This window comes from Tachypleus tridentatus, chromosome 2, assembly GCF_004210375.1.
Source record: "Tachypleus tridentatus isolate NWPU-2018 chromosome 2, ASM421037v1, whole genome shotgun sequence".
Taxonomy (NCBI): domain Eukaryota; kingdom Metazoa; phylum Arthropoda; class Merostomata; order Xiphosura; family Limulidae; genus Tachypleus; species Tachypleus tridentatus.
In genome coordinates, this window is record NC_134826.1 from 90,030,187 (window position 1) to 90,045,392 (window position 15,206).

Below are 15,206 nucleotides of genomic sequence, written 5' to 3' on the forward strand. Positions count from 1 at the left end.
ACTAGTGTATGAAAATAATGCTTCATCAGGCTATTCACTGGATAGAGGTCATGAAATTACTGATAACAGGGGCTACAGTAGAATTATTTGCCCGATAAAATTCTTGGCCCATATCAGGAAATGTGAAATATCTTTTCATTGCTCGTATCTCTGAGATATTGTGTTTCTTGTTGCAAAACTTTGAAACTAAAGATTCATAACTTATGTAAACAGTAAATACTCGCCTATTTATCTTGTCAACTTTTAATTTTTAAATTTCTCATTTCAAGGTTAGTGACAGGAATTCGGGTTTACCGGAGAAACTCAGAAATGCTCCTCTTCAGTTCATTCGTTCAGATTTCCATGCATTTATCTTTCCAGTCCTTGCAGCCTTGGCTGCATATCATGGTGAGCTTGACCAACATGCACAAGTAAGTAAATTGTAACTGGTTTAGTTAGTATTGAATTAAAGTTTAACCCAAATAATTGTTTCTTGAGTAGATGTGTGTGTTCTGGTGTCTTACTGTTCACTTGACAGAGATATGATGGGTAAGAAGTTATATGATTATCCTGTTAAGAGGGTTTATAAAATTGTTCTTTAGAAAACACAATAATAGTTGAAAACCATTCTGTTGTATAGGTCAGATACTGTACGTGGATAGATATTTAGTTTTGTCTGTGTTTTTTTGTGTTTTTTTTAACACTATCAAGGTATTTTGAGACACTGTTTGACTCTTTTGGTTCTTAGAATCAATTGTAGATTCTGTATGACACCATGATATATTGAAAACAATTTCTATTATTGTGAGGGCTTGAGTTCATTGGTTGCAGGATCCCTAATAAAATACGAGTCACTCAAAAGTGGACAGAAGTATCATCAATATAGCAGTTAATCTCTTGAGGATTGCTGGGATTTCATGTGTTTTTTGCAATAGAAAGTGAGTGATTTCACAAAATTGATTTTTTACAATGTGAGTTGTGACAGTCAGAAGTGTAAAATTATTCCAAACAATGGTACTAAATTTTTAGTAAAAAAAACAAACAAAAAAAATAGTAATTTGTAGGTTGAAATAAGCTAATTCTGTTTTCGATAGCTTTTATAGATATAAGTAATGTAATACAGATTTCTCAGATGTGTTTCTGAGGGGAGCAAGTTACAGGTAACAGCAAATACATTTTCAATGGTATACTTTACATGTGACATTAAAAAGTTCTTTAAAAAAGTTTTTACAGAATACACAATTTTTATTATCTGTATTGGTAAAACAATGTACAAAGAAGAAAAGTAATAACCTATGTGGGTGTCTGTTTTAACAATAAAGAAGTGATGAAGGAATAACGTGTTTAGTTAGTTGTATCATTGATGTACAGAAATGTTCAAGTTCTAACAGTTTCTTTTGGTAGCAGAGGTTTCCAATTTTGATGAAATAAAAACTTGACACATTCAAACCTACTGAGTTACAGAAAGATGGTGGAAGTCAAGCTGTAAAGTATTATGTGATTGATACGTATTGATGTTTTACTGATTTAAAACTTTTTGAATGAAAAAAACTTAAAAGGCAGCTTTCAAAACATTGACATTTGTTCTTACTTTCCTTTACTTAAGGATGTACTTGAAAAGTTGTGAAAAATTTATCAGTCACAAAATATAACTTCATTTCCAGTTGGTTTTTTTTTGTATTAAAATGCAAGTTTCTCTTTAACGCTCGACACAGACTCGGGCCAAAATGACTGACTTACATGACCTCTTTGTATTTCTTTAAAGTCCTTACAAATTTAATACTTCTAACTTTCAATATAGTGTTTATATTTTCAAAAAATTTGGCAGTCTTTCAGTTAACGTTATTAGTCTTTCACATACAAAAAAATCAAATTTATTAATGAGGTATGGTTTTGTGTTATAATCTGTTGTCGTTCTAGAATGAAAAAGGCAGAAATCATATTCATTTCATAATTATATTGTGGTTACAAGGTTGGTTGAATCAGCTGAATCCATACAGCGACTTGTTAGTTAAAATAATATAAAGTCTTTTACTTAATAAACATTTGATAAAGCTATCAGGACATAATAAGAAAAGTATTTTTAATCTTAAAATATTGGAGAGGCAACATGCAAAAATAAAAAAGATATGAGAAAAGTGTTTAAAAACCATAAAATTTAATAACAAAAATGGTATTTCGTGTATGAAAGCCTTGTAATATTTACTGATAATCTCCTAGATTTTGTGAACATACACGTACTAATTTAAAAGTAATAGAATAAAATTTATAACAAGCACAAAATGGTTAAGTTTGGTTACAGGGACTGAGCCTATGCAGAAAGGGTTAATTGCTATAACATAAATAAAAAATAGTTTAATAAAATTTTAAATGTAAGACACAAACTTTTTGTCACGTGGAGTAAAGGATATCAGGGTCAAAAGAGTTAAATAGTTTTCATTTACATAATTTAAGAGGAGCAAATGTTGTTTACACAGATAGATGCAACAGTGTAAAATATTAGTGTTCTCTGATAGTTCTGTACAACAGTGTAAAAACATTAGTGTTTACTGGCAGTTCTCTACAACAATGTGCAAAAACATCAGTGTTTACTGGCAGTTCTCTACAACAATGTGCAAAAACATCAGTGTTCACTGACTGTTCTGTACAAGAGTGTGTAAATACACCAGTATTTTGCAGAGGATTCCATACAACAGCATTTAAAAACACCAGTGTTTCACAGACAATTCCATACAACAGCATGTAAAAACACCAGTGTTTCACAGAATTCTCTACAACTATGTTTGTTTTAGTCTAAGTATACACACTGATCTTTCTCTTTCTAGAGGATGTTAATCAACTGCCTGGAGTTTGGTCTTGTATCCAAGTGTGCTCGAATGTGCATCGTGGCTCTTACACTCTGTACTCTTGAGATGAGGGATGTAATGTATAAGTTACTTCCCAATATCATCATTAGTTTATCGAAGATTTCAGCTAATGTAAGAATAGCAGTACCAATATTGGAGTTTCTGTCCTGTGAGTGTTAGTTTGTCAATCAAAATTCACAATAAAAACCTTTTTTTTTCTTATTTAATATTTTTGGTTCTATCTATTGTTTAGTTAAATTTTTAAGATGTTTAAATTTGAAATATATTCAGAAAAAAACAACTAGGTTACACCAGTGTGGTTTTAATTGTAAGAGCTGTAGTTTTTCTTGGTTTATTCCTCTGCTTTCTCTCTTTCTAACCTTATATTCATTGCAAAGTTCTCTTACAGGTATTGTTTTTTTATTTATTTTTCTCCATGATTGTCTACAGATATTTATTTGATTTCTAAGGCCTGGCATGACCTGATAGTTAAAACATGCAACTTGTAATCTGAGGATCATGACTTCAAATCCCTGTCACCAAAAATGCTCATTCTATGTTCTTGTCAACTTGGCCAGCTGTGTGAGTGTAATTAGTCTTGGCTTACAAAAATACCAGCTGAACCCAAACTACTTGGAATTAAGATTTTAACAGAATAAATAAATAAAATTATTAATTTCCAACCACTGTATCTGTTTCCTGTGTTTTTGGAGAGGATCATAATTAATAACCGAAGTTCAGTATTTTTCTTATTTCTCATATTTTATTGCTTTTCACAACAATGTTGCAGTGCTGAGGTTCGAGTATCTTGTTTCAAGGCCTTTTCTTGGCCTGAAGCTCTGCATGTGTATGTGTACAATATTTCTCTTTAGAACTTTGCCTCTAATATTGGGTTTTAACATTGTTCTAATTGTTTTTTCTTTCTTTAACATTTTTCTGGGCAATTTTTTATTATTGTTATTTGTTTGTTTCTCTCCAGTGATTTTCATGTACTTTGTACTGTTTAAGACGATTAGAATTGTATGGTCACTACAGAGATATCCAACAGAATGACATTGCACAAATTACAAAGTTAATAATTAATTCACTATTCATAAAAATTGGAATTACATTTTTTAATACTCATTTTTAAGGACCCATCACAGTAAAAGAAAAATTGTCCTCTTACCTTGTTTATAGCTTAAAATTTAAACAATCTTTGTTACAAGTTTCAAATATCTGTGTTGAATAACATTAAAACAATATTGGAAATAGTTTGGTCAAGTGAAGGGCTGTAAATGTTCAATTAAACCTAAAGAATAATATACACTGTGCATTCTGAGAGTTTGTGTTTGTGCTTAGGTTTGATTAGACTCCCCAGCCTCTACGTGAGTTTTGTGGAGGACCAATACATCAGTATATTTGCCATAGCTCTTCCATACACCAACCCATTTAAGTAAGTATCTTGAAATATCAACACTAACACTTCTAAGTAAATATCTTCAATCTTTTGTTTTTACACATAGTATGCAAGGATGTTGGAATAATAAAAAAAATAAAATATGCTACGATGGTATTAACGTCTTTAAAAGGTGATTTTTACCTCCAGCTGTATAATGTAACAAACCTTCTGTACTCATCTTAACATTAACTTAATTTTCAAATACTAGATACAGCACACATTAGCACATCATTCATGTTCATTTTGTGGAAGATGCTTTGAATGTGCTTGCTGTATCTGTCACTACTAGTGACTAGGAGTGTACGTGGCCTTGTGTTATACAGTCACTGTGAGTTTGTCAGTTAACTTAAAATCCACTTCTTTTGGCAGAAGAGAAATAACTGGTTTTCTTGATGTAATTTTAATTTGGTACTGAACTGTGAAATAGTTTGTATGTACTGTGTTTCATGAACTATGACTTGATTTAGTGCTCCAGGTTCTGTATTGATTTCTTGAATGGATCTAACTCCATGACCTCAGCTGGGTCATTAAACAGTTTTTTAAACTGACATGGCTGTAATGTATAGAAACAGTAATGGTTAATGCTGTTACATTGGGATGCAAGATCTGGAGGTTTGTACTTTGTACAAAAGATAGTTATTTTCATCAAGAAATAATTTTGGCTTGTGGCTAGAATGAAAAAGGAACTGTTTTTTACACCATATTAATTATTGTGCAAAAAATATACTACCTATCGTATAGTATGACAACAGAAAGTTCTTTTCATACATGCTTGTCAGTTGAGAATAAATACATACATTGATTTCATTATGTCTCTCACTAAACTTTACCCACATTTATTTCTCTGCAGATTTAGTTTGTACACGGTTTCCTTGGCTCATCGTGTAATTGCCATGTGGTTCCTTAAATGTCGTCTCCCGTTCAGAAGAGACTTTGTACCATATATATTCAAAGTAAGAATAAACATTCTTATGGTTTATTTTAATCCAATTTTTTGTGTTACTAGATAGACAGTTTTACTGATGCACATTTTATTTTCTATTGCAAAAATTTATTATTACCCCTCTTTTTGGCAGTCCTAAAGCCCCAATTAAATGTAGTGTGACATTGCTTGATTAAATAGGATATTTCTGGATTGTGTTAGCTTGTTTAAAGATTTGCAAAAGAAACTGAGTTCTCTTGATGTAATTCACTTTATAAAAACAAACCTTAAATATAATTTAAACTTTTGGTGCTTACAATGTTCAGTTAAAGAACATAAGAATTGTTTCTAGCACTTGAAGTGATTTATTATATAGCCAAAGATTGTACTAATTGTTTTTGATTGAAGTTAAAATGACAACTTATCCTGTTACTTCTCTGGCAAAGGTGTAGCATTGATATTAGTAAACAACGGAGTTTCTGAAAATCTTGATGCTGCAACAAGCTTCATGATGTATCACTGTTAGAAACAACTTGGTAACTTGCATATACCAAACTGTTGTATGCATTACTATTACTTATTAGTCCATTTTCTGTAAGTTAAGACCAAACTCTCACTGCCCTAGGGTCTTCGTGCTAATGTTTTGGTGCCTCTTGAAGAGAAGAACACTGCCTCAGCTCAAATCCTAAATGAAGATTCCTCTCTAAGAAAACGCAGCAGTAGTATGGTAGAACAAGGAGTGAGAAGGTATCATGTGTAACCATGTGCCAAATTTTTATTAACCATTCACCTTTACCTTAAGGTTAAACAAGATAACTTATAAATAGGCCATACAAATTTACTACCATGTTGTCATACTCGTAATCTAGTCCTCAACGAACATAGTCTGATCTTTTACTGCATGGTGTAGTATTTTTAAGGGTCACTTATTTAGGTGAAAAGGTTTTGTATTTGATTTATACACACTACTGGAAATTAAGGCCCAAATTCTTAATGAATGTTTTTTAAAAGTTTTAAACATGTTCTTATGTACAAAATTTAAAAATTATTTATTGGTTAGCAGAATTTTGTCAACAGCGTGCTTGTACGTTTTTGTTTCTGTTGCATGAATTGCTCACATCTTAAAGATATTTCAGGCTTCATTTAGTGAAAACTTAACTGATGGTTCAGATTTGGAAAGGGGTCAATGTTTTGATAAATCAATTTTCATATGAATGGTACAAAAATTCTACCACAGGTGCATTACTTAACAGTTCACTGGTTTGAAAAACTAGTGTCTACAAGATGAAACTTTCTCTTTTACACATGGTATTCATTGTAATCATCTACCAAATCTAGTAGCATAGGTCCCTCTGATGAGCTTACAGTGAATAACTATTATTACACTCAAAACAACAAATTGAGTATGTGCGAGGTGTACAGAGTTGTGAAGCTGTATTGTACTAAACCTAAGAGTTTCAACCAATACCAGCTTAGCCAACAACATGTACATGTCTGCAGAAAATCAGTAGTTCTAAGAAACTAATTATGCTTCAGATCTGTGTTGGTTTGAAAAACTCTAAAACTTGTGCTTGTTGGAAAGTGCAGTGAATATTATCTACCTGTTAAAATATCCAGAAACTTCACAATCACTGATTATTGGCAGATACTTTACTTTGCTTGTTATTCAGTCTGTGATATCTGATCTGTTTTTGTTCAGGCTTGTGTGCTCATATCTTTTTTCACTTGTGTCACTTATTTTATGTCCGTTTTTTTTCTGTTGCTCTTCACACATTCATTTAATTGGTCATTTTCTTTTTGCTTCTCTCTGTCCTCCCCCCTTTTTTATATTATTTTGCTTATATGCGGGGTACTGGGTGCTCAGGCGAAGGGAACCGCGCCTACATGTAACCAGTTTAACAGCTAGTCCTTCTTGTAGTGACAGTGCACCATCTTTAGACACCAGTCTAAGACTCAACACGGAGCTGGTGGAGACCTGTCAAGACATGCTTGTTCGCTACACGTATGGCATGTGCTCCACACTGCCAAGAAGGTAAGTGAAGGACTGTAAATACTAGTTTGCCAAAATAACTATTGAAACTTGCATTTGTAAAAAATACCTCTTCTTTTATACCAGTCTGAAATCTGAACTTGATGTGTGAATTTTCATTCTTTCATAAGAACCTGTAACATATATATGCATATTAACAAATGTTCTTTTGAAAAACATAGATGTATTTTGGTCCAATAATTGTTGGGTTTTATGAGTGGTTTATATGGGAAAATCTTTTTTTTTTTTTTGTGAAAGAAATTAGGTAGAGAACCTACATATTTCTGGTTGTGGGTGTATAAAATCTTGTGTTTCATATTATAACCTGTTGTTAAAAGTTGACTGGGAGCTCTGTAGTTAAGAACTAGTTAAGATTCCAGGTGCCACTTAATTTTAAATAGATATTGATGGTACCTATTTATAATAAACTTGTATCTCATTTACAGTCTTGAATGTATTAGTCATCCTTTAAATAATGTCCAATTTTAGGTTCAGAAAAGAGAGAGGATTTTAAATGTTAGTTAATCAATAATGTATGTCCCATTATTATTAATTGCTTCCTGCCAACGATTCACAAGTTTCTAAATGCCACTTCTGTAAAATTCTTGGGGTTTGGAGGAAAAGAATGTAGAGAGGGTAGTTTTGACATCTTCATATGTTCCAAGCTCTTTTTCATCAAGATAGTTGTGCAAACTTCAGAATAGATAATGAGATGGAGCAAGGTCTGGAGAATAAGGAGGATGTGGAAATTTTTCCCAGTCTAGCTCTTCAATCTTTGCAGATATGATCCTTGCTGTATGGAGCTGTGCATTATCCTAGTGTAACACAACACCTTTACGATTGATCAAAGGAGGCCTCTTTTCTTCCACTGCAACATTCAAGTACTGTAACTGTTGACAATAGAAGTCTGATGTAATCATTACATTGAGTAACAGCAACTCAAAGTGGATCACACCAACAATATTCCACCAAATGCTTAACAAGACTTTCCTAGGGTGGAGGTCCATTTTGGGCTGTGCTTTAGCCAATTTACCAGCACTGAGTGGTGCATAATATTTTTATAATATATCTATTTTTCATCTCCAGTCACAAACCTGTCCAAAAAGGTGAGTTACATTCATGAGAATGCAGAGAAGTGCAAATGTCCACTGTTGCTCTAAGGTTGGTTTCTGTCAAATCGTGGGAGACCCATTTTCCAAGTTTTGGCACTTTTCCAAGCTGTTACAGATGACAGTGACCTCTTGAATAGGTTAAATTAAGCTTCTATGCTAGTTCTTCAATTGTTACAGCACAATCTTCATCAAGTGCAGCCAGCAACAAGTCATCATTAAACTCAACAGGACAACCTGAACGTGGCATATCACTTAAGCTGTAGTCACCTGATTTGAACTTCTGAAACCACCTTTGACATTTTTTTCATTGAAAGACTTTGCACCATAAACACGTTGAATGTTTCCTGTAGTTTCTGCTGCACTATTGCCTTTTTGAAGCTCATAAAGCATTGTATGTCTTATGTGTTCTTCAGACACATCCATCTTTGTAAAGGTTTATCTGGCTAATGATCTGAAAAAGTGGACTTGGGTTAGTTTCTTTTATGTGTGTGAACATTTTTATACACTTCCTACTATATATTTTAGTCATTAAAGTCTTCTACAAAGACGGAAAAGATGATGCACTTTCTGTAATAAATTTTTGGACATTACTTATGGGATGACCTGATAATTGTTAATTTTGTGTTGTTGTTGTTTTTTGTAAATTGGTTTTAAATTTGGATAAAGAAGTTTTCTTTCAGTAAATTTTTCCGAAATAGCAGGATACCATTAAAACATTTATATAGCATTATAGAAAGTGCAGAAAAATGTCCATAACCCATATTTCCTGTGTTATGCTGTCAGCTGAAACAGCATTTGTTGTGGGAAGTTGTCACCTAAATAGTAAATAATGTGTACATAATAAATGGTGAGAAGAGAAACTCAGACTTTTATATTTGTTTCATAACAGTTATTTAATGGTCAGTTTTCTGCTTCTAGTTATTAATAATAATGAAACTTACCCATAAAATATTTTTGGTAGCCAATTTAGCATTATATGCTTCTAAGTATAATTGGGTACTTTCAGGTCACCAGTCAGTCAATTCCTACTGGAAAATGGCCAACAAAGTAGCTGGTTGTTGGGCACAATGCTTATCACAGTTACAACCAGTGGCTGTGGTACAAAAACATTTAAAAATGGGATGTGTGATAGGTGTTACCGGTTGTGTAAAACTGATGCTGATGACATACCAGAATCGGGTGAGAAGGATAAAGATCTTTTTTTTAGTCCTACTCATCACATAATAAGTTCAAAGACGTTAATATAATTTACAGTTTTGTTACATCAAAGTTCTTCTGTGCTAATAACTTATTATCATTTATTTTCACCCAAACCTGTCCATATTTCTAGAATAGTATCTACTTTTTTATTTACTCATTCTATGTGAAAATATTCCAACAAAGTAACCACCATTCCGAATAGCTCAATGGTAATTCTGAGGGCTATTCATGTGAAATATTGGTGTCAGTACTTACACTGTGCATAGTATAGTTAACCTCTTTAATGACAAACAAACTAATCAAGTGTTTCAAGCGTACTTTTACCAGCAATGTTTGATCTACTTGTGTACCTTTATTTTCAGTGAACATTGGCATTGGGTAGAATATAGAATAAACAACTCAGTGTGTTTAGCATTGTATTATCAGTTCCCAAAAGTGGGACACTGTTTTGGAGGGTGTCACACAACAAGACATAGCAAAACACAAAATGTGATGATCTAACTAAATTTTACTTAAATAAATTATAGTGGTGACCTAACTTTTCTCCAGTTAAAGATGGGTGCTAGAAAATTGCATGGTTACTCAACTTGTTTTACAAATTTCAAATGTTTAGGAGCTGTTGATATATAATGGATCTAGGATTCAACACAATCAATCCAACACCATTTTCAGTTGAGCTGGATGTTAAATATTTTAGTATTGAGTTTGCAAGAGTTTATAGTTATCTTTTTTTTTTTTACAAAACCATTACTAAATTCCTCCTGAAGCTGATGGTGTAATGTCAGAACTTCCAAAATGTAGAACTTTTATTTTCCCAGGAGTCTTATATCTTCAACTGTGTATTGCTGTGTACTAGAAGAATAAATATGTTCAAGAAAAGACCTTTCCTTATTCCTTTAGATAAGATAAATCTGGCCACTAATAAATTATAAAATCTTGTGTTGAGGTGGTTGTGTGTACATTTGAGTAGTTCAGTTTCCATTGCCTGGTTTTAAACTCTAACCTGCTGTTCTTCATCTACGAATGCGTAACTACAGGTAATGTTCCCATGCAGAAAAGTAGAAGTTCGGGAGAGATATTATCCTCCAGACGGCGACACAGGTCAGCAATCCAACGTAGTGCTAGCAGTGAAGTCAGTCACTACAGCTTGCCTCAGTCAAAAGATGATATTCAAATTCGACACCAATCCTGTGAAGAGATTTCATCCAGGTTTGTGTTTCAGCCCCTATAAAGTGGGGTAATGTGAGTAAATCAAAACTTGTTAGGTATCATGACATCATGTTTTACTGCAGGTGTTTTTGTTTGGCATTCCTTTTACATTAGTTGTATGTAAGTTTCTTTTAAAGCAAAAATGTATTAAAAGTGGCAGATTATGTTGAATGCTGTAATCCATCAGTTAGGTTGGATTAACCCTGTTGTGACAAGATTGATATATAATCTACAAGTTTGTCTGCACATTGAGTATTTATACCATAACTTTTGATAGTTTTAGTAAAGATTACAAATCTTTTCTACACAAAAAAATCAGATTTTTTTAATGAAGTATTTTACTAAAAACTTGTTTGTAAAAGTATTGAATCTTTTGTTATTAGTTTGAATGTGAAGTGATTTTCACATTAAGATTTAAAAACTCTTTTTTGTCCCAAAATCTCAAGTAATATTTGTGTAATTTTTAAAAACTGCTAGACGCATTTCAAATGTTTAAGTACAACTTTGTTTTACCTCGTTTTCTCTACCTTAGCTCCAGGGAGGGTCGGTCATATTGACTGACCTCATAACCACAAAAAAAATTGAAATAAATCTGAATTACCATTTTTTTTTTCTAGAACAACTTTGGATTATAACATGAAACTACCTTTCTTTATCCAGAATAGTTTTAAACAGTCTATATATAACTGTAACTACTACTGATTATGCCATTATAACTTGTAAATCAGTTAGGAAACATGGAGCTTGTAAAACAAGCTACCCCGAGTCCAAGCTGCTCACATGTGTGCCTCATGAAACTTTATTATTATTTATTTTACTTAACATAACCTAAAGAGATAGTTAATTATACATTGAGTTAGTTTTATAATGAGAACTGTAGAATAAACATGAAAAACAAGAAACAGTACTTATTCAGGTAATTTTTTTGTTTTCTTAACACTACTTAACACTTAACCCTACTTTTTTTATTCTAGTGGTATTAATGCATTGAATTTTTAATTAAATACTATACTACAGAACATAGAATAATAAAATGCAAAAAATAGGTAATTTCCCTTAATGATCACAATTTTTCTATCTTTCTGACTATGTAACAAAAACTGTTACAAGTTCATTCAGGCTAGAGAGAGTATGTGATGATTGGTTGTGGCAAGAATGATCTGATTTTGTATTCCATAACCCTGTAACCAAACAAAATTAAAGGCTGTAAAAATTATGGTTTGTTTGAGCAATGACAGTATTATAGTGAATAATTTACATTAAATTTTGTACTTACAGAGGAGTGGAAAATAGAGAAGAAATTCAAGATTTTTTTAAAATTATTACCTGATAAGATTAAAAACTTCTGCACTATTTAAGTATGAATTATTAGCTATGATTTTATGTTATACTAATTGGTATAACATGAACAGAAACTAGTTCAATTACATTTTAAAAATAATTCTAAATGAATGTGACATGCACAGTTAGATCCACTTTTTATGAAAGGGTTAAGGCATCCAGAAATATAACTTAAATGCTGCTTGTATTCAATGAGACAATAGATTGAGAATTTACATAAAAAAAAATTAAAAGGTTTTGAAAATAAAAATAGCTCACAGTTTAGAATTATTTAAACTAGTTGGTTAATAGTATAATTTTATAAATCAGTTATAACTTGTACAGTGTTTTTCTTCTGTGTAGAAAGTAATATCTTATTATGAGATTTGTACACACATATATTAGCTACTGTTGTTGTACACTAGGTGATAGAGACAAAAAAGGCATGGAAAACAACTCTAAAAGTCTTTGTGCATGGAACAGAAAATCTCACGGAAACATTATACTGCATTAACGACACTGAAATTGTTCTTTGTCAAAAAATACAAAGAGACGACACGACCACTTGTGTGGTGATCAAATTATAAGTACTTGGTCAAGTCATGTGGGTGTATAACGATTATTAGTTAATACTAGCTATAATTTATAAAAGGATACTGATAATCTTCAGTGTTAGTATTTGTGCAAATTTTCTGCTTTATTGTAGGAGGACAAAACAGAACACTGAAACCAAAGATAGTGCTCATCTTTTCTCTCCTTGCATTCAGCAAGATACAGTCACAGAAGAACAGAATCTAGACAGGCTTGTTTCAAGTAAGTCAAGCTCAGAGAGAATACCTTGAACAAGAAATTGTTGATGTTTGCAACCAGTCTTCAGACATTAGGCTGTGAAGATAGACTATTGACTTATAAACTTTATGATTTAATTTAACCAAATGTTACTCATAAAGTAAGTCTATCTACATTCTGAAAGATATAGATTTGAAAAACTTTTGAACTTGTCACTCCAACATCCCTTCGGTGTGGATTTATGTACGTGGTGAGGGGAACTCCCAGAGAAGGTTTTGCTCTTTCAGTTTACCTCCTCTGGGATTTAAACATCCACCCACGTGTTTGCCATGTGTGACAACCTGAGAAGGGGAGGAGAGGATCCTGGTGGTTGAGGGGTTCAACCCTAACACACCACTTTGGCCTTGAATTCCTGTAGACGGGTGGCCTTCTTGGGTCAATCGGCTGGTCCACTCGGGTTAGGGTCAACCAAGTACCAGTGTTGGATGTTCTCAACAGGTGTTGTGGACATTATATCTGATGCTGGTGTTTGGGTATAGTGTTCACGAAATACTGACATTGTTGCAGTGTCCTTGTTTTACATTGTCGTGTGTCTCCTCGAAGGGGTCCATGATGGGTGGGATCAGTAAGCACTGAAATTTTTCTCTCTTTATTATAGATATTCCAATTAAAAATCTTAATAAAATAGTGAAAAAACAGTCTATAAGTTAACGACCATGTCTTGAAGATTCTGAGCAGCAATCCTCACCATCTATATACTGCCTATTGTACCTCATTTTCTTATATTGCACTCACTTTCAGACAAACCTTTAGGGCAAATGTTTCCCTTTTTCATTCAGAAGGGACTAGAGGGACTTGCTGGCTCTCCAAAGTCAGTAAAAAAGCTTCAATCTCATGACATATTGGTGGAAACATCTACATCTCAATGCAGTGAACTCATGTTGCATTCAAAGGCAATTGGGGATATATCTATTGAGGTTACACCTCATGCTACTTTGAATTCATCATGCAGAGTTATTGTTGAGAGGGATTTGAAAAACATACCAAAGCCAGAGATTCTCACTGTTTTCTTCACCCAAGGAGTTTCTGCAGTGAGGCTTATCTCCACTCACAAAGATGGAATTATGGTGCCGACCAGTGCCCTCATTCTGGCATTTACATCACCATGTCCACCTGCCACCATCAAAGCAGGTTGTCTTAATTGCAGAGTACAGCCATACATTCCAAACCCTCTCCGATGTTTCCAGTGTCAATGGTTCGATCACTCGAAGATGTTGTGTCGTGGTTCCTTGATGTGAGCTCGTTGCAGTGGCAAGGACCATGATGCCTATGAGTGTAAAACGGACCCTCATTGCATCAATTGCAATGGCTCTCATTCATCCTCCTAATGTTCTTGCCTTAAATGGTTGAAAGAAAAAGAGGTGCAGCATTTGAAAATGATTCATAATATTACTAATCCTGAGGCTCGAAAAATTGCAGTTTACCACCTCATCTTGGACGTATGCTGCTGCACTTCATTCCACAACTACAGTGGGAGTGCAGACAGATCTCTCTGTGCCTCCTAAAGAATCGTTCTCCAAACAAATGAAAATTCTTTGACCTCCATGGTTAAAAAGGTTGATGAATCAACTTCAACACCCATCTCTGTTCCTCCCATACATTCCAACAAACCCCAAGATCCACATCCTTTGGTTCCAGGTACAGTATTTCCTCGGATATATCTTCTTCTCCCACCTCATGATGCAAAACAATCATTTGTTTATGGCCTCAGTTTCTGGACTCCCAACAGCAAAGACCTCCCCAATTGACTCACAGCAAGACCCATGGAGTCGATAGACCTCCCTCAAATAAGGACAATAAGGGAAAAAAAAGACGTGGTCATAAACAGAAGGGTTCTCCACCCAACTCGCCTACACGTAAATAAAAATGGACACCCTGATATGATGGAACTGTCAAGGTTTACGTTCTAATCTGGATGACATCAAAACACTGATTGCTTCTTACCATCCTGTTTGTCTTTCCTTACAGGAAACATTCCAGAAACCTGCCAATACAGTCACCTTTTGGCAGTTTTCTTTATACAGAAATGACAGGCTGTGTGATGGATGAGTGCATGGAGGGATGGCACTGTTGGTTGATCAGCATGTGCCCACCCTGTCTTTGCCACTTAACATACCCTTGGAGACCATAGCCATCCATGTTTCCTTGGGTCATACCATCACTGTTAGTTCTCTCTACCTGTTGCATAGAGAAACCTATGACCAATCAGACCTTGATGCTCTCATTGAACAGTTGCCATCTCCATTTTTCATCCTGGAGGACTTTAATGGACATCATCCCCTCTGGGGAAGTGCTGATA

The 15,206-nt window shown here is 33.7% G+C and overlaps 1 protein-coding gene across 10 annotated transcripts in view; it reads left to right on the forward strand.

Moving 5' to 3' along the window:
- The window catches only part of gig (TSC complex subunit tuberin), an 82,176-nt gene that overhangs the window by 44,612 nt on the left and 22,358 nt on the right, over window positions 1-15,206 (forward strand). For 9 of the 10 annotated variants that reach the window (XM_076489270.1, XM_076489261.1, XM_076489262.1 and 6 more), the window contains exons 22-30: window positions 270-410; window positions 2,805-2,994; window positions 4,167-4,260; window positions 5,117-5,219; window positions 5,814-5,935; window positions 7,053-7,220; window positions 9,336-9,508; window positions 10,567-10,738; window positions 12,765-12,871. In XM_076489270.1, the coding sequence (XP_076345385.1) occupies window positions 270-410; window positions 2,805-2,994; window positions 4,167-4,260; window positions 5,117-5,219; window positions 5,814-5,935; window positions 7,053-7,220; window positions 9,336-9,508; window positions 10,567-10,738; window positions 12,765-12,871 (1,270 nt within the window). The remainder of the gene's footprint in view (window positions 1-269; window positions 411-2,804; window positions 2,995-4,166; window positions 4,261-5,116; window positions 5,220-5,813; window positions 5,936-7,052; window positions 7,221-9,335; window positions 9,509-10,566; window positions 10,739-12,764; window positions 12,872-15,206) is intronic. The other variant, XM_076489267.1, reaches the window with a different exon arrangement.